At 36.1% G+C, this 21172-nt stretch overlaps 1 protein-coding gene across 2 annotated transcripts in view; it reads right to left on the minus strand.

Annotated features, from left to right (window-relative positions):
- The window catches only part of LOC583805 (homer protein homolog 2), a 32247-nt gene extending 15060 nt beyond the window's left edge, over positions 1-17187 (minus strand). The window contains exon 1 of one of the 2 annotated variants that reach the window (XM_783699.5): positions 17064-17187. In XM_783699.5, coding sequence (XP_788792.2) covers positions 17064-17068 — 5 coding nt within the window. In that variant the 5' untranslated portion in view covers positions 17069-17187. Of the gene's footprint in view, positions 1-2921; positions 3138-17063 lie in introns of those variants that run through there. The other variant, XM_003723297.3, reaches the window with a different exon arrangement.
- Between the last annotated feature and the right edge of the window lie 3985 nt (positions 17188-21172).

Consider the following 21172-nt stretch of genomic DNA (forward strand, 5'->3'; position numbering starts at 1 on the left):
CTTATTTCTATTTTTTTTTTCTCACTTTATCAAATATTGTTAATACTGTATGTGATTCTCATGATTCGTTTTAATAGAATAAACAAAGAAAACAATAACAAATATATAAAAAGATCAAAGGGTACTTCATGATTTTACCTAAAATATTGAAAAAGAAATAATTTTTACGACTGCATGTCCTTCTATCAATCAAATCAAATCAAACATGAAATCACTGAAAACAGTACAAGAGAAATCCAAATTAGGAAAGGATGAGAGGACACAATGTTTTAAAAAATTACATCAATTCAAGGTACACACAAAAATTAAAGAAGAGTAAACAAGTTGTTTAATTGTGATGCAGGGATTTGCATTCTGATGTCTCAAAACTTTCAAAAGGGCCATACATGTAAGCATTGTAAAGAATCATAATTGAAAACTTTCCTAAAAGTATGGTAGCAAAATATTCATTGTTTAATAGCAATATAATAATTTTTCTTTTCAAATTTGAATTTTGCAACTGGTAGTGTTTCACTGGCAATTTTTTGGGGTACAAAATGGAGACTTCTATTTTCACTTTTAGAGAGAAAACCCAGAGGCCCGAATTCACAAAGCAAGGTTTGAGCTCAGACCAAGGTTTGAGGTCAAACCTCCTTTTGTTTCGCCAAACCAGGTTTGTAAAAAACGCGTAAAACGCGTCATATGACGTACGAAAACCAAGGTTTGTCGACAAACCTCCTTTGTGAATTCGGGCCACAGAGTCTTTAGTTCTGAAATTGTGGGCATAACCACATACAGTCTGTACATACATGTATATACCACCATGAAGTCACTTTGCTGCAACAGATAATTATAACATTTGAGCTAAGTTGTTGAGGGCTTGCAAATCCTTGAAAGGGCATTTAAGATACTTGAGTACTGAGTAGTTTCACACTGATTACAGTGCTATTGTGGGATACAACATTATAGGAAAAAGTGGAAAGACGGTGAAATTTTACATGGGAGAAACCATACACAATCAAGGTCAACATGTACAAAGGATACTTGTTTTCCTTCTTGCTAATGGGTACATGAACATATTACTTCATAGAAAATCAAAGCTACCTGTACATTATACATCACATATGTGCATATATGTACATGTATGTTGTTAATGTAACTTGTAGGAAAACACATACTGTACATTTACCATCACTGTAATAACAAAGCAACAACAAAAAAAATTAAAAATTAAAAAAAACACAAAAAGGGATTCTCAGATTAATGATTTTCCAATTTGTCAATCAAAGTTGAAAAAAAAAGGAAATTTGAAATGGAATATTCACTTCATTAAAAGTTACTGCAGCACACTATGTACGCATGATGAATAGCACATGTGATAAAAATGCTTTGCTAATTTCTAGTTCCCTTAGTTTGCAAATCTACACTTCTCACTTTATTTCGGAAAACATCTCCCAAGATCACTAATAATCTGGAAACAATGTTTCAAATTTGTGAGACCTGTGTATTTGGAGCCTGAAGCCTTGAAAGGGCAATCCCGCATTGTGAGTCAGTGCCAGCCACTCCAGACTAAACACCAAAGTCCCCTGATGAACTACTATTAGTCTCATGAGTGAATAATATAGTTAATAAAGTCCCCAGGCAAGTGAATTAACACCCCTGAAAACAACATCCTGTCTTCGTCTTTTTCAGATTATAAGAATTTCAAGTTTCAATTGTCTGAGCTGTCTGCATTTGCTAATTTTTTGGAAAAATGTGCCTACATGTAAATGCATTTTAGAGAGTTTAAAGTCTGTGCACGCAACACAATGAATGCAAACAGTTTTCTGCATAAGTACATTGTAGGTATCAAAACATATTCTTATTTCATAAATGGGATTTACAATTAAATATTCGGTAGGGAGAAAAAGTTTTTTCCTTTTTTTTTTTAAAGGTACACATGTACAGTTGTACCTGTTAAAAGCAAAGTAAGCCCAACTTCATCACAAAGTCTTTGAAGGAATCAACTTTTAGAAAGCAATCCCAATAGCCTGTGTCACATAATCAATAATATATTTATTACATAATTAGATCCTAGGAAATACACTACTGAGTGTATTGAAATCGGCCTCGAGCCCGTTTATTGAAAGTCCTTGCAACTGTGTTGCTGATATATTTTCATTTTTACTTCTTTTGAAAAAAAATATCAGGCTATTCGAAATCCTACAAAATGTTTTATGGCAATTGCAATTGAAATCAGTCCTTTTCAATAACAGAGGTATTTTCTTTTTAGAAGTGCTGTAATGAATGTTCTTGTAGGTCAGCAAAGTGACGCCTATACTCAGTAATGACACTGATTTTAAATAGGTATTGGCACTATTGGTAAAAAACAGAAAAGTGTCAAAATGTCCCACAATAACAAAACTAATGTCTCTAGATATGGACTGTACTCTAAATATGTTCTGTACGTACACATAACGGAGAAGGACGTTTTTTGTGCAAATTTCCTATATCACAAAATATCCTTCTTTTATAACTGTACACGCGCTGATAAACAATTTCTATTAGCATGCACAGTTCAATTCAAAATCTGACTGGAAATTGTCAGACTGCCAGTATGGACATTAATCTACACAATGTACATGTGTGTAATTCCTTCAACCATTACTGCAGGAAACACTTAGGTATTCTTTTCAGCCCTTAGATGACCTTAACCTCAGCACTTGCTGTCTGGAAACAAAAATCAGTTTAGCAAGAAAATTTTTGTAGTAAGCAGGGAATAGAACTCAAATAAAGGCTGCATTACACCGTTAACAATAAACCCACTGATTTCGTTCACAACAACACACAATGGAGACGAACACATCTTGAAAATAATACAGAATTGATGAATAATGGAATCCGGTCAGACAGGTTGTTATTGGCTCAGTCAGAGGTAGAAAATCATCCTCATTAATACTCACGTTTTCAACTCCATTTCTAACAATAGACGGTCCGAAATAACACCTCCGAAAACAACAAATTCCCTTTGCGGCGGCCAAGTGGGGAAATGAACAAGATAAGGAATAATGCAATCACATTGGCAAATTATGCATCGGGATCAGGATGGACACAAGAAAACCGCTCTCACTCGATCGTACAAGAAACGGGAGTGAGCTGATACGACTTGGGAATAGCAATTTCATGGCTGGAAAACAGGAACAGAGAAATAGACTTGCAGCTTCCCCTTTTACAACGAGCTCACAAGCCATGAAAAGGGCAGATGGCAATTATAGCAGCCTTTTTTCTCTCTCCCTCTCTCTCTCTCTTAGTTTCTTTCTGTCTCGCTCTCCCTCTCTCTCTCAAGCTCTGTCCCTGGAAAGTGGATTGGACTGGAATTGAAAAAAAAATGACCATAAGTTGAGCAGGAGGGTAGGAAGTGAGGGAAGTGAGAGAGGGAAGTGAGGGGGAGAAAAAAGGAATACATACATGTACATATGTACATGTATCACAGGACTATGATGGTGAGAGAAAGAGATAGAGAGAGAGACAGAGTGAGAAAAAGATAGAGAGACAGTGAGGGTGAAAGAGTAGAGCATACATGACGTTGTGTTCACACTATCAACAGCCTTTTCACACACAGCTAAAATGCATCGTATCTAGAGATGATTAGTATAAACGTGTTTAACTCAACAGTTTTAAACATGTTTATAATCATGTTTATAGAATTTTGGCTGTGTGTGAAAAGGCTGTTACAGTTATTGTCTTTGTGACACTAATGTTCTCAAACATTAATTCAGTTTTCAAAATGAAAAATTCTAGAAGAAACATGCATGTACATGTAGTAGCCCAAGAAGTCCGGGGAAAACAGTTCAGGAATATGATTCCTCTGTATATGTTGTACACACTGTGAGAGAAATATTTTTGCAAACAAATTCCTGCATTTTTATATTACTTTTCGTTTTCTAAAGAGTGAGAACCATTATACAAGTACAACAACACCATTTCGAAACGTGTGTTTTTTATTGCAATACATTTCAATTGGATGTTAATTGGAAATCTTGTACATGTACTAATGATGGTTTTGTGGAATGATGCCAAGACCCATTCAGGCATGAAGTAGTAAGTCTTTAAAAAATTGAACATGTACTGCAATTTGAATGTTTGCATCGGGTAACAAAATTACACATGGGGAACAATGTGGCCAACAGCTTTGCTTTTTCACCCAAACAAATACATGTATGGCCTCTCAGCATTCATTTCAAAGACACTGAGTATTGTTGCAGTGATTTCTTAAAAGGCGGTTTATGAAATAGTGTTTGAACAGGGCTCAAATACATAATGAATGAATTGTAGACTGCAGAAGTTCAACAATATTTATCCTGTACTATTCAATAACTACAAAGGCTGGAGCTCAGTCAGCTCACTATAAATGAATTTCATCTGGCAAAAACTGAATTATCATTAGACACAAAACCCATTGGTCATGCAAGGTACATGGATGGGTACAGATGCGGCGGGAAATACCTACATGTGGAAGAGACGAAAACAACTTGGCTTCTGCATTTTGAGGGAGGGTCGTCTCGCTGCTCAGTGGTCAGCTCGGGGCACGATCAATCAATAGATTGTCACCGATGAGATGCGACAGGGGTAATTATTCACCAATAATAAGATCACTCACTAGATTGAGCAAAGCAGTATTCCTCCTGTTCACTATTATTTCTCCAGCCTGGGCTTAATGAACACCATGTCTGGGCACTCCATCAATGAATTTCAAAGGCTGTGGTTTAATTGCTCAAATTAGAAAAAATGCTCGTTCTGTAATTGAGCAGGATCCTCAATGTGCATAACGTTTGACTCAGCAGCGATCTGCAGGTAAAATTTCACGCTGGGAGATGAGAAAATATGTAAAATGAAATCTCAAATCAAAGATAAAATATGACTAGGCTGCCTATAGATGACAATTTATCCACACAATTGAGGCTGTCTCCACGGTTACAATGAAAAGGCAGATGGTTGAGTCCTCCGACCAATTCCCACACCAAATCACTTCTGCACCTGTTTCTATTGATGCTTAATCCTTTTCCAAATCCAAAATATTTTATTTACATCCCCTGCATTATGATGATGGCAATCATTTATAGTGGATCCCTGGATGATATCATCTTGGGGGAACTTTGAGAGAAAGATTTAAACTTTCTTGGCCCCTCTTTCTTTGTCAGCTCTCAAAGAAATCGCTGAATTCGTCCAAAGAGTTGCTGGTATCTCTTTGATTCGTCCAAGAAGAGAAACAAGTTGATGTTGGTCACTTGGGAATCTTCCATCGAAAGTTCCCACTTCACATGAGAAACTCTGTAGGTTCTGTGTCCTGGATAGAACACCAAGTTGGATGCTACACGTCTCCTCTGCACAGTTGGCTGCTCTAGGTCTCCTGCGCAATACTGTGTCTAAAATCAACCTGCACTTCCCTCCGCAAATTTCATAAGTAATTAAAATTCCTGTTCCGCTCTGTCACACCGCACCACTGAAGGTACCCTAGAAACTGTGCCCTCGCAGCAAATGGCGATTTCTGGTGGTTAATGATCAACAACATGAAGGGTCGTCAATATGATGGATGTAATGTGATTCTCTGGTGTCCTAGAGTAACTACAAACAGTTTAGTGCCAATGATTTAATCCAAAACACTTGTTGTTGCCAAAGATTCATTAAATATCCATGGTTATCAAATTATAAATGAATAATCGGAAATGTTAATAATCATTCTCTGATTCTAATGATAATTATCTGACAGATAAATGTCCTTTGGTGCAATCTCAATTTGTAAGGAACATTCTCAAATGGAAAGATCCAACATCAAACCCTGGGAAGAATCAGTGGAAGAATTAGTAATCCTTAAGAAGAGGGAACATGAGCAACCAAGACGAAAATAGTGCATGGGGAGGCACAAACTTTCACAAGGTCCCGGCTTATCGCTCCAGCTCCAAGGACATTTGCGACCAACAATGTCAGACGACGTGTCGTACCACATGAAATAAACATGCGAATCGGTCCAAGGTTTTACGAGAGCCTTCCTCCCCTGTCATGAAGTAAACATTGCCACCCCCTGAGAGACGAGAAGTCAAGTTCGCCAGCGACGACATCCTATCTTCCTCGAGAGGAACTCCCAAATTACCCCCCAGGCTTCCTTCGGAGAGTCAACAGAGCCGGGTATAATCACGACCCCCCTCCCCACTAGACCACTCCCAAACCAACAACTTTTTCTCTCTTTCTCTCTCTGTTTCTACCTCTTCCCTCCTCACTCCCTCCTCCTCACTCCCTCCTCCCTCCCCTCCCCCCTCCCTCTCTCTCTCTCTATAATCTCTCTTTCAGATTTTGTTACTGAGGAGTGCCATGGTAGGTTCAAACAAATCAGCACACCCTTTGTCTATTAATATTGTCTTGTGGTAGTAGCCGATGCCTCATGCTCTTCTGATACATATTTGATTTACATGCCCTTCTTAATACTACAATTTTCATATTCTGGAATTTTCTAAAATATTTTCTTCAAAAGTAACTATAAAAAACATACAATTTGCATGTAAGCAAAACACAAACATGATTGGAATTGGAATTTGTCTCAAATCAAAATCTAACAACACATGATCTTCAAATGTGGCACAAAATAAATTCCAGCCCCCCCCCCCCATCTCTTTCTCCTGTCTCCCCTAAGAAAGCTTAGGAAACGCACCATTTGGGCGTACATCGGCAGGCACAATCCAGAACGGGCCCCTCCCCTGAGCGTCAATTGCCTGTAAATCTTCGGCAACAGACGGGGTCGGTTGATCTACGACTCATACAAACAGGCAATCAATATCTTCATCTCGCTCATCCCCAGCTTGCTTTGTCTCCTCGGTCCGTGAAGAATTCTTTACTGGAGCAAGACGGGCGCTGAGCTATTTCCAGCTCGTATATTTCAACTTCTTAATGCCAGGCATTCATAAATTTTCTTTGCACAACATATACATGTATACAGTCTCTCTCTCTCCATCTCTCTGCCATCCTGACGAGAGAGCTCTACAAATTTTATTTTTAAATACAAGAGTGACCTTCTTTATACCATGTGCATGTAGGCTACATTATGGCTTAAAGCTAGGAGCTTGCTGTACATCAAGTAACTACATGTATGTACAGTGGAATCTGTTTTGTAAAAACACTAATTAATTTCTGAACTACTATGACTGCATAATGCATAGGTATTCCTTTTTTCCATCTTGTTGGTTTTTTTAAAGGAGCTACAGTTGTACATCAAGTAACTACAGTTGAATTTGTTTTGTAAAAAGTAAAAACACTAATTAATGATAAACTCTCATTTATTATAACATGGTAATGTGTAGTTCTGTGTTTTGTCATTTTGTTGTTTGGTTGTTTATTAGTTATTTGCTTGTAGGTTTGTTTGTTATAAATATTAAGGCCCCAATCTCACAAGATTAAAGGAAGTGATATACATAGATCCACTGTATTTGTATTTAATAGTTTCTAAAAAATTCAAGTCCAAAAAATGCGATAATCAACAAACTGGTCTGTACAGAAAGATTCTAAAAGGCAATATGTCTGTTGTACCTGTACATGTGTATGCACCACTGTATACTCAAGTTTAAGACATGTACCTCCGATAGGAATGGAGGTCACAAAGTGACCTTTCGGATCCTGTACAAAAGTTTCTTTGCAGATCATCAGCTGTTCATCATATTTCATAATTTGCTGATGTAAATTTTTAAAAGGCTCTTGGAGGAAATGTTTGGTAAATTTGTGTACATTTTCTATGTTATAGAAAAATGAAGACCTCTGTTATAATTATTATCATTTTTTAATATTATTATTATTATTATTATAATGTTGATGTTAGTTTTGTGAAACTTGGTAAAAGTAAAGTTGCTTGGAACATTTTTTGGGAAAAAACATGCACAATGGAACTACATGTACATTTGTACATGTACACTGTAATGTACCTTGTTTGGCGTTCAACAATAAAGGGGATAGAGCAACGTCGATCTGGCGCTGCTCAGTGGCTGCCGGGCTCACGATCAATTGGGCAAAAAGAAATTCCATTTTCGGTTTAACGTCATAAAATTTGGAGTGGACTTTAAAAGATTATTATTATTATTATTATGTATATGTATATGTAAATGTAGACGAGGAGCAGGCGAAACCTATAAATATAATAAATTGTTACATTTTAAGTTAAAGAGTTTTTAACAGGCCTTGTTTCCTTGTTTCCAAAAGAGATTCTAGTAATGGGATTGCCTTGCTACAAAAAAAAAGAAAAACCTACATGTACTGTATACAATAACAAACAAGATACCACTCCACTCATACTTTTTAATTTAAGGAAACCAATATATCAGCAAGGCCATTTTATTAGACAACACTTTTAAAACTACAAGGTTAATTGGAGACTACAGCTTACAATAAATTCATCACAGCTGGACTATAGAGGGAGCTATTCATTTTATTCAGAATGCACATTGAGTAGGACGTACAGAATTACAAGATGGAACAGATCTGTAACAGCCTGATATTGTGATTATTCATACACAGAAGGGGGGAATGAAGTCGCTATAGGGCATTGGCCATATGACTGTGCACTGTTGAAGTTGTCACAAAATTCTTCCCATTTTAAAAGTGCTCTGTACTGTCATGTTCTATCCTCATACATGTTCTGTACATGTACATGTACATTTATTGTACATCAAACATGCAGGCCTACATATATAGGACATGAAAACTTGTATGATTTTTAGGTTAATTGAATGGTTTCAAGGTGACAGGTGATTCCAAGATGACAGGTAATTCTATACACCTCCGTGTATATTAAAAGATACTTTTGTTTTCATTGTTTAAATAAAATAGCTGCTCAGCATTTTTTTAGTAATAGCCCCAGAAAGATAACTGTTATCTTGTTATATCATATTCACACTTTTAATAAGTGTTCCAGAACTAAATGGCACTCAGAATATTTCATTTCAAATAAATGAATTGTTACAAAATGTATGTAATTTTTTAATTTTTTTTTTAGGATAACATACATGTACATGTATGTCTCAGTAATTTACTGATACTGCAATAGTGCAATTAAGCATCCCCCCAAAAAAATGCTTTATAAGGATGGAAACAGGGTGAAATGAGGAAAATAGATAAAATAAGCAAGCATGACCGCCCCGCCCCTTATCCCTCAATCCTGTCAAAAAACTAATGGTGGTACACATACTTGACAGGGAAAAATATATTTACAAAATTTCGGGGGCTACTTTTCAAGCTTGCTTGCATGAAAATAACACTATTAAATTTGTTTTGCATTGAACTCTATGCAAATTCTGGGGGGCTCTCTTATGACTTTCGGGGCTCTTTTTGGCATTTCGGGGGCAAATTCCCCCAAGTCCCTGAGTATTTTTTTTCCCCCTGGTACTTGATATTCAAATCTGCTACACAGAGGATTACTGTACAAGTTTTTCATTGTTGTTGAGTCGTTAACTACAGAGTCCATGGTTCATTCAAAGTAAATCAATTCATATTAACACGTCCCCAGGTTTCACATCCTCATCAGAGACAGAGCTCTAATTAATCTTATCCTTTCTTTAAAGTGGGCAGGCCCTTATCAACCAGAGAACTTTTAGAAGGCAACTTCCTCATCTGTAGATCCAAATCATGCTTTAATGCACATTCATGTGTGGACTCTATCCTTTATTCTTATATTTGTGCAACTGTAAACAAACTCACCCCAAATAACCTATATACAGGCAGGAATCATCTTTTGCGTTTATTTGATGAAGTGTGAATACAAGAGAATCAATCAATATATTAATTACTCTTTTAAAGGTACCTTTGATAAAAACAAATATATATATATACATGTATATTTGTTACAATAAATAACAATAAAATGACAGACCACCTAATAAAATATATTTCTTTAACCAAAGGAGAAGCATCATCATCACCAATAATGTTCTTCCTGCCCTGCAATTATTAATACACAAGCAAATTCATCCGATTGAATGTATTTCTGAAGTCATAGCAGAAAATGTCCTTTATATTCAATTTCCTAAAATGATTCACTTTTGCAACATACATTTGCAAACACTTTTGATTTGTTTGGATGGTACAGATTTCAAAATCAATCATCTTTTATAGAGTCTGCTCAGAATTTGCCAAACTCCAGCTCTGAACCCACTAACCTGTCATGCCCACTCTTGGAGAAATCGATCCAGGTACTCTTTGCCCTGTATAAATGCAATTCTTTCTTGCTATTATGACAAAAGAAAATGGCACAATGTTTCCTACAATGTACATACATGTACAGTTGAGAAATAAATATCTAAATACATATGTACAGCAAGATATTTGCCGTTAGTCAAAAAAAAATATAACTTGCATCACTGTAAACATGTACAGAGAGAGACAGACATGTACAGACAGACTTTGTTCAAAGTCAGGTCTATAGAAGATAGAAATTACATTTTGGTGCTATTTTACTCCAACTATGAACCACAGAATCTGTGAAAAAGGAAGAATTGGGCAATTTACATTCATAACATTGTACCTCAAGTCCTCAATCAATCTGTTCTGCATCAGACACTGTACACAATGTGCATTCATGAAAGACAAATATTGCGTGATGAAAAGGGGCGTTCAATGTCAAATAAATCATTCTCAAACACCTATTGTTCTGTGGATTTTTTTTTATATTGCAAGATTCAAACAGGAAGAGGAGGTTGTAAATTAATCACGAGACAAGATTATATTAAGGTACACCTGTTCACGTACATGTAGGAGAGCTGGGCAGGGTTTCAAGAAAGCATCATACATGTACATTTGTATTAAAGCTAAAGACCAGTTATGGTCATGCAATTGCATAGTGAAAGAAACGTTGTGAAATCGATCAGAAAAGGTTGATCATCTAGCATAGATGTACTGCAAGGTTCTGGAATCATCAAAATTATAAGAAATTTGGCCAAGTCTTCATAAAGTTAGAAGCACTGTACACAGAAAGATGTATATGGGACTACACACACGTGCGCGACACGTGCATTTGTATCTCTCAACAGTATATAGATATACTAATTTACCAAATATATCAATTAGTAGGCGGTTTCCCGTCAAAATTTTTATCGTCATGTAATATTCAAAACATATATTCTTTCACATGATTGGTAATAAGAGCTTCCATTTCATTTTTTGAAATTGGGGTGCTTCCAATACTGGTCTTTACCTTTAAAGTACAAGTTTGCTGACAGCCCATTAAAAAAATATATTTTAGGTCAAATAAATAGAAAAAAAAACATGTTTAGCATCCTGCCTTTTTGAAAAATAGGAAGGAGGCCCTTTTGTTCTTCTTTTCAAAATGGCCGCTCTGTACATTTTCCATGACAGTCGGGCCATTTTTCAAGACGGCCACCAGAATTATTTTTTTTTTAACAGAAATAGATCATTTTAGCATGTTTTTCATGATTTTTTTTCTTTAAAAAGAAAAAAAAATCAACAAATCAACAAAAAAACAAAAAGAGGAGAAAAAAAGAGGCGGCCCCCCAAAAGGAAGCGGGGATGCTAAAAATAAATATTTGTTTATATAGCCTTATTCAACACATCAAAAAATAATATATTTTGTGTATTTGAGCTATAAGGACCATACTTCCCTGCTTTCAGACATTGTTTGTTTGATTTTGGAGGATTTTGTTTGCTTGTTTGTTTTTCATTTCTAAGAGGTCTTCTGGAGCATGCCAGGCTGCCAGCACTAAATCAATACTGCTCCCTTTTTTATTCATTTCACCTCAGGAAGGTAAAAGAGGAACACAGAAAAATTATCAAAAGGACTAAGGGCAGAAAAAAAATCCTTGCCCTGTATTAAAGTAACAGTAATTATGAGAATAGAATACAGCTTACATGTGACAACTACAAAATGTAAGTGCCCCATTGTTCTACAGTCTGATTCTGTGATTCATATAAACTCAGACAGGTGGGAGGTGGTCATTAGTAAGCCAACAAAACTATATATTGTCAGATGAGATTAATTCTGAGTCACTCTGTGGTTATGAAACGCCCAGGTTTGATCCATCAAACAAATTGATTTGATAAAGATGTCAGCCTTCATAAATGATGTAAAAGTACAGCGTACATATGTTTTTGTACTGTCAATGTATCTGTACGTGTACACTTTAATATTTATACAAAGCTTTTTTTTTAAGGGGTTGGGTATTATTATGTACACTTCAATATTTATAATTATTCAAAGCTTAATTTTAACGGTTTGGGTATCTGTACATGTATGTCCACTTCAATATTTACCGGTATACAAAGCTTTTTTTAAAGGGGTTGGGTATCTGTACATTTGTACAGTACACACTAATATTTATACAAGGCTTTTTTTAATCAGGGTTGGTTATCTGTACATGTACATGTCCGCTTCAAGATTTATACAAAGCTTTTTCTTAAGGGGTTGTGTTTTCATTTCTCAACAGACAAATATCATGCATGGACAGGAATCTATCTTCGTTAGGGGAACACATCTGAAATTCCCTGACAAACTATTGATAAATCTTGTCGGATCAATAGATTGATTAGATTCCACTAAAATTATCTCCAGAAACAAATGAAATTTAATGTAATGTTGGCTACACACTGCAGGCACAATTACACAGCAAGCTTGGCTAATCTGAACTTGATGTATTACATGTAAGTGGATAATGGATATCGAAAGTAAATTACATGTACAATACATGTAAGTACTATAGGTAAAGTGGACACGACACAGGTACATGTAGATGATATACACTGTACAATGCAAGAATATGCAAAGTGACCACGTATGAGCCAGCTGTTCTTGTTGCTATTGGAAACAGCATCAGAGTCAGTGTGACAAATGCACAAAATATTTACAAATCCAGATTCTATCCTGACGTGTGTTTTAAAAGAAAATGTGTAACAAACATACATACAAAATGTACATGTTCATCTACATGTACATTGTATGTGTGCAGAGCATGTTTAATAGGCACATACACACTGTACGCAACGATAAAGTGTAGATGGAATCTCTACAATCTACTACACTGTACATGTGACAAGATAAAAGGTTCTTCTTGGACCATACACATTGTAAACCTCGCAACAGATTTTGTAAGGACCAAGCTCGAAATAATAAAAGTTACATGTCCTCAGGTTAACTACCCCCCCCCCCCCCCCCAAGAATAAATTAAAAAAGAAAAGAAAAGAAAAGTCAAATATAAACACAAAAAGGTAAATCAATTAATAAATTAATGAGGAAACAAATGTATTGAGAAAGACAGACAGAATGAGAGGCAGAGAGTTGGAAAGGCAAACATAAATGTATAGAAAATGGAAATTTCAGAGACTTCGCAGCCCAGAGAACAATGCAATATTATTTTTAAAAACATCAAATAATCCAAATTTGGATTTCACAAATTAAAAATGAGATGGTTTAAATACTTCAGTCAGTATTTTCTTGTCATATTTGAACTTTTGAAGCGTGTGGATATTTAAAGAGCAACCCTTCCAGGGAGGTGTTTCACAAAGATCCAAAGTCGAACTTATCTCTAAGTTGGACTTAAAAGTTATGGAAAGCCATTAGCATCCTTGAAAATATTTTGTAAAAGTTATTTTAAAAGGCGTAAAATGTTGATTCAAATCATTCATATTTTCTATTATCATGGGAGATTTCACGTTCTTGATGTGGAATTTATGGAAAGTCTAAAATACTTAATTTTTCACTTTATAATATATTTTATTTCAAGGCTACAAATGGCTCTCCATAACTTTTAAGTTCATCTTAGAGTTAAGTTCGACTTAGAATCTTTGTGAAACACCCCCCTGGAGATAAAAAAACAAAAAACAAAAAACATAAAGCTCACAAATTCCCTGTTACCTTTCCCTAATCTTAACGTTGCCCCTAGTCTATTGTGCTGTCAAATATTTTTGTGTCACTTTTTATTACATGGAGTTCTGACACTGAATTTTGAATGCATCATCATATCAAAGCTCTGTCAAGTTACATTACATCATGCCTGGACCCTTTTTGGCTCGATTCTCCCACGTGCCTCACAACATTAGAGGCCAGCTTGAAGCTTCATATTAAAAACCACAGCACAGGTTGAAGTTTATCTTGTGTCACAAAGTTGCCTCAAATACTTCAATATAAATTTCACAATTTCCCAGGTAAGGTCTTGCAACACCTCCTAACCCATTTTAATAATCTGTTCTTCTTCTTTTTCCCTTTTTTTTTTCTTCTTCTTCTCATGGTTTTTCCTGCTGAATTTTCTTCTCCTGGTTTTTTTTTGGCTGGGTTTTCTTCTTCTTTTTCTTCTTTATCTTATTCTTATTCTTCTCTTCCCCTCCTCCTCCTTCTTCCCTCTACTTCTTCTTTTTCTCCTCCTCTTCTCCCTTTCCTCCTTCCTCTTCTCCTTTTTCTTCTCCCTCTTCTTCTTCTTTCACTTTGAAACTTTGATGACTAGTCATTTCTATGTACTAGCTTCCTTTACATTTTAAAAACACGCAGACAGTATAAACTGTATGAACACCAACAAAAAGGAGTTGAGAAATCCTCCAAATCTATAAACACTCTACCCTATACAGTTTGTGTTTCATTAATTTAACAGAATTAGCAATGATGTAAATGCAGATGTTATAATCAATGATTTCAAGACTTCTTTAAATGATCAACAATAGTTAATTGATTTTTTTAAACACACACTCGTTTACATGCACCCATGCAACCATGGACCCTAAGAAAAAGGTCAATCTGCGGTTAGGGCAATGGAACTGAAAGCTTCCAAAGATAATTGTAGACTTTGGTAAACAAAACTTTGGTAAAACTACGTAATAATGTATAAATATCAAAATAGGCCTTGCACGGTATCATGTGACATAGAAATTCTCTGAACCTTATTTTTGTTAAACCCCTGAAACAGTTTTAGGATAACCAAGCATTTTCTAAAATGCCAATGTTTTCTTTCTTTTATTTCTCATCAATTTTACAAAAATGAAATCTACATCAAAGGCATACATTGTACATGAACATGCCTAGATGTCTGCTTTGTATTCCCTACTAGACAATCTTCTTCCTTCTTGCAATTCATGCTCAACACTCAGATTTATACTCAACTCAAATTGTGAAATTACTCAGATGATAGATCTACAAAACAAGATTTCAGCCTCTATGTTCTCTAGTACTGCAGTTGTATAAACTTGCTTTCTGATTTATAACCATTCTTTGTCAATAATCACTGCCAAAAAGTAATAAAGGTGCTTCATTAATGTACACTGTACAGTACATGTACATGTACAGTATGTACCTTTTGTTTTCCCTTTTGAAAATTTAATTGAACACTTCCACCTGTGTGTCATTGAATAAACAGTCAGTGCATGAATGATTAATGAACTTTCAGTTCCACACATCATTCGTCTTTGTCGTCTACTCTCTAGTTTTGTTTATAAGATGATGACGTGGATCCTAATTCCTAATCAAATGATTGGTTGACAGCGTACACATGACTGGGCATTTATTTTGCCTAACGCGTAATTTGGATAATGACCAGTCATTATCCAATGGTAATGACCGGTCATTATCAAAATCATCTTGTAAAACATCATTTTATAAAACAAATATTATAATCATATACATGTATATATGTATTTTTAAAAAAATAAACATCATTTTGTTCAGGCATTAGTAAAATTACCCACACACGGTACCTTTGAAACAGTCCAAACACACTTGGCTATCGCCTCGGGCATGTTAGACTGTTCCAAAGGTACCTTGTGTGGGTAATTCTTACTAATGCCCTCACTGCTGTGTACCAGTATTATTTGTATAACAATTTATCTCTAATGTGGCTTACACATACTCTACAAACATTTCTACAAGATATGGAAATTTGTGATTTTCTTGTTATTATTATTTGTGGAAGTCTATAGGATCTAGATGTAGAACCTCATCCTAGTCCTCAAAGATTTCCCGAGTTGTCAATAACATGTATTGATTACAAAATTTAACATTTATACAAGTGCTATCTTTTTTCAATTTACCAGACTTTCCTCAAGATTTAAAAGATTAGTTCCTCTCACTTTACACTTCAATTTATGATCTGGCCATTCAAGGAATCAGTGAGTGTAAACTTTAAAATTAAAATCATAGGTCTAGATCTTTACATGTACTGTACATGTAGGCCTACTTAATACATGGCTTAGATCTACTCACAAGGCCTGGCGTTTTGGCTTGTCTGCTAGGAGTCGGAGTAGTTTTTTTATTAACGGTCATTTACCTTGATTTACCTTGATGTTGGGCTTCAAGTATAATTACTTATATGCCCCTCTGCAGCAGAATTAAAATATTAGTGTCTACATGTATGTTGGAGCATCGGACAATGCAATTTAGCGAGGAAACGTTTCATTCATTGGGGTTGCGTTGAACATGTCATTTTTAAACAGTTTTTAAACATATTTTGTCCATTGAAGCTCTCCTCCAAAACAAAGACTGAAAGAGAGAAGGAGAGGGATTCGGTGAAGCCAGACAGTCACATAGCCTACTGTGATGCTGTAGTCTCAGTGGAACATATCCCGAACAAAATAGATTGATTTTTTGGTCAAAATCTACATGGTCTAGACCTAGGGCAAGGAAATACTGGATGACACACACGAAAACACAAACAAAGTGACAGCTAACAAGAAACAGTAATAGTAATAGTAGCACATAAAAGATAAAACAACACTAATTCACTATGACTAGTAATATGCAATCACGAGTGATCTACAACGACGGTACAACTACTCGGGCTAGGACTAGGAGAAGGAGTTGGACCGGGAGTCGCGCGGCCGGGAGCTCGAGCTCGAAGAGCCGACCGATCGCAGGTGCAGCTGCAGGTGGTGGCTGCCTGTGGAATGGGGACTTGGCCTCGCGAGCTCTTCGCCTCATCTCGGGCGCTGGTGGTGCAGCTCCGTAGGCGCAGGTGCAGGAAAAAATGAAGTCATCTACATCTAGATCTACATCTAGTTACATATGCCCTGCTAATAAATTATGTTCATGCTTATTATAATATTCCAACAAGTTGATAGTAACACACGTGACATTCACTTACCCCATGATGAATTATCTTGTCTTTAATGAATTTCCCAGTGCTCAGAGATCACGAAAACATTGACAGTCAGTATTCACCAGCACCCGTCGCGTTTATGTTGAGTCTTGAGCTGAGAGTTAAGTTGACAACGTAGATTGTTGTTCGTTTGGTATTATAATGGCTATTAGTCAAATTTGACTATTGTTGCCAATTTCATCGCATCTCTTTCTTTTAATGTCTTGGTAAAATTATTATTTCTTTCTTTCTTTTTCCAATCTCATTTTAATATAATATTAGTCATAGTCTACAAAAAAATAAAAACAAAAAATTATTTCAAATTAAACCACGATCCGCACACAGTTCCAACTCACGCTGGCCCTGTCCTTTCTATGATGCCTTCTTACCAGCCCAGCGAGTTATGTTACGCCGTACGCTTCTCGGTTGATAAACTCAACCTAGGTCACTCTGGCATAGACAAGGGGGCGTCGTGTACCTGTATGTTTAGAGGGTTTATTTATTTATTAGGAGAAAGACAACTGCATAAGCAAAACACTTGTGGGCTTTATTAGTTTATATGAGTTAGTTCATGAAATTATTTATATAGCGCATGACTTTTAACTACTATAATCATTGGGGGGTGACATGCTTTCGAGTAATGATATAGCAAGTTTTAATTGCTTTTTTTCTTTTCCCCAGCAGATTTCATGTATCCTTCTCTCTCTCTCTCCTCTCCACTTCCCTAAAGTTGTGTGTATGTATTAAGATATGTTTTTCGATTGGTCAAATAAATAATGTTAAATTGTTTCAATCATTATTTTTTTTTTTTTAATTAAAAGAGGCCTAAATAAGATATATAGGTCTATACGATCAAAACTTCAAATAAGACACTAATACAGGTGTAGGCATAAGGTTATACACAAAAAACCTATTTTCTCTTCTATTCAGCTCAAATTGATTGCGGTTTCTGTTTTTCATCTCTTTTTGATTTTACTTTTTACATAATCGCTTCGTTCTAAAAACGAAGCGAGAAATTGCCATTTGTACATGAGAGTCACTGTTTCGTAAACATATCATAATGTCCTCTTCCTTGGAAATATTAACTTCTGACATTAACATGGCCCTTTCTATTATATACTTTGGACATTCTATCAAAAAATGTCTGACCGTTTCTAATGTTGGGCAGCTGTCACAGAAACCTGTGGAGTGGATGCCCAAACGCAAGAGGTCTTGGTTGAGTCCAGACACTCCCAGGCGTAGTCGCCTAAGAATAGTTTCAGTTTTTCTTCCCAATTTACAAGAATATTGTGAGATAACATTTGGCTGAAGGATTTTTAATGCCGATTGGGTATCATTCCACCTTTCTTGCCAAAGTAACTTTGAACTGTACAAAATTAAACTTGTCTTTTCAAATAAAGTCAATTTATTATGCATTTCAATTTCCTGAGTTAGAGCTTTTTTTGCGTAGAAGTCTGCCTTTTCATTTCCCACTATCCCACAGTGGCCTGGAATCCATTCCAAAGCGATTTCGATCCCTCTATATTTCAATCGGGTCGTTATTATAAATATTTCTGTGACAAAGGATTCGTCACTAAAATGTTTCAAGGCTGTGAGGGCACTTAAGCAGTCGCTAAAAATGACTGCACCTGTATAGATGTTTGTTTCTTCGATCCATTGAAGGGCAAGAACAATTGCAGCCAACTCGGCTCTATACGATGAGGTAAAATTCGCTAATCTTTTACATTGGTGTACAGAAAAGTGTGGGATATAGAAAGCAGCCGAGCATTGGCCCTTCTCCGGAAACTTAGATCCATCTGTATATATATGCAACTGGTTCGACCATTTTGTATTAATCAATTTTAAGCTTTGTTGCTGTAGTTCATTCGGATGGTCGGCTTTTGAAATCCGAGAGCTCAACTCGGTCGAAACCAGTGGGGGTTCAAAAAGCCATGGCGGAAATGGGGATGGTACGGCAGTTTCTGTCATGAAGTTTTTTATTTTACTCTGGGTTCTATACCCGAAAGGTTTACTAAGAAAGTCTTTTCCCTTTAGATAATCAAATTGCCAACATGGCCCTATGTTTTGTGATAATGGGTGGTTTGGGGATCTTTCGATACTTTGTCTATATTTACTTGACACAATTTGTCTCCTTAGATCCAAGGGAAATTCCCCCATTTCCACTTGTAAGGATTGTAGGGAAGTGAGAGGTAGTCCTCCCGCACAAATCCGTAGCGCCTGGTATTGCACCGAATCAAGTGCCTTTTTTGTGGTGGTAGTAGCGCTATCGTAGGCCTCACATCCATAGTCGAGTAAAGATCTTATGAATGCCCTGTAAACCTTTACGAGGGATTTAGAAGAGTTCCCCCATTTAGTTCCCGTTAAACATCTTAGGATATTCAATTTTCTTTTACATCTCTTTACAACATTTTCCACGTGTGGCTTCCAGGTCAATTTCTTATCAAAAGTTACCCCCAGAAAATGATGAGTATTCTGAAAGGGCACTTTTTTCCCGTCTAATTCTACTTGCGGTGGTGAGAGATTCATTGTACTTTTTGTAAAAAATATAGGGACTGTCTTATCAGCCGAAAGCCGAAATCCCCATCTGCGAAACCAAGTCTGGAGTCTATTCAGGTATTCCTGAAGTTTGCTTGATATTTGAAGGATATCCCTACCTGATGCCCATATGACAAAATCATCAGCATATACAGCTAAGGGCACTGAAGGATCTGTAGGGATATCACTAATCATTAAATTAAAAAGCAGTGGACTCAAAATACTTCCTTGTGGGAGTCCATTATGCATATCATATGTTTTTGATTCAGTATTATTAATTCTTACCTGAAAGGTACGTCCTGTCAAATAATTTTGTAGATATTGTAACAAATTTCCTTCTATTCCTTTTTGGGCGAGTTTGAATAGTAGTCCGTTTATCCATAATTTATCATAAGCTTTCTCAATATCTAGGAACACAGCTATTATGTGTTCATTACAATTGATACTTTTCTGAATATCGTTTTCTAGGAGAACTATGTTGTCTATGGCACTCCGCCCTTTTCTAAACCCGCTAATAAAATTAGGTAGTAACTCATGTTTTTCTACATACCATTGTAACCTTTCTTTGATCAAACGCTCGATTATTTTGGCGAAGCATGATGTGAGTGAAATGGGTCTATATGAAGACGCTTTCCGGGGATCTTTTCCAGGTTTCAAAATTGGTATCAAAATAGAGTGCTTCAGTGGGAGGGGTATTTCCCCTGTTCCCCAAATCCTGTTTATTATATCTAACATAACCTTTTTAGTTTCTTTAGGAAAGTTTTCATACACCTCATAAGGAATGTTATCTTGACCAGGGGCAGTCCGCTTTTTTGACTGTACTGCCTTTTCTAATTCAATGAGTAAAAAGGGTTCATTGATAACACTCTCCTGAATATTCATGCTATTCTTTACTAAAGCTAAATACTGTTCATTTACCCTATCTTCTCTCATTCCTAAAGATTGAAAGTAGCGTCCAAAAACATCCACCTTTTCATCCTCCCGAGTTATTTCTTTGTCATTTTCTGTCAATGATGACATATTTTTTGACCTCGCACCTGGAACACCATTTAGTCGTTTTATGCAGGTCCAGATTTTTGACTCAGGCATGTAACGGTCCAGTTTCGTGCAAAACGCTTGCCAATATTTTTGTTCTGCTTGGCGGAGAACTCGTTGTGCCATTTTTTTCTTGTTACTATAATCATCTATATTCTCCAGCGTTATCATTCTACCTTTAGAGAGCTTGTTACTCGCTTTATTTCTTTCTTTAATTTTAGCAGAACATTCTTTTGTCCACCATGGGACCGGGTTTTGTTTCTTTTTACTCTTTTGGGGAACAGCTTCCTTTATAACTTCTTTTAGGTACTCCATAAATTGGGTGTACATTTCCTTTACATTTGTGTTTTTTAATGTAATCTGTCCATTTAATACTTCTTCACATTTCTTTGCAAAGTTAGACCAGCTTATATTCTTAAAAGAAAAAGGCTTTTCTACCACATTTCCATTAGGCATACCTGCATTTGCTCTATGCGGATCTGTACTTTTTTCGAGAGACACTTGGAGAGAGATTGGGAAGTGGTCACTACCAAAAGTACTCCGCA

The sequence above is a fragment of the Strongylocentrotus purpuratus genome, unplaced genomic scaffold (genome assembly GCF_000002235.5).
Source record: "Strongylocentrotus purpuratus isolate Spur 01 unplaced genomic scaffold, Spur_5.0 spur5_scaffold_9, whole genome shotgun sequence".
In the NCBI taxonomy this organism is placed as follows: domain Eukaryota; kingdom Metazoa; phylum Echinodermata; class Echinoidea; order Camarodonta; family Strongylocentrotidae; genus Strongylocentrotus; species Strongylocentrotus purpuratus.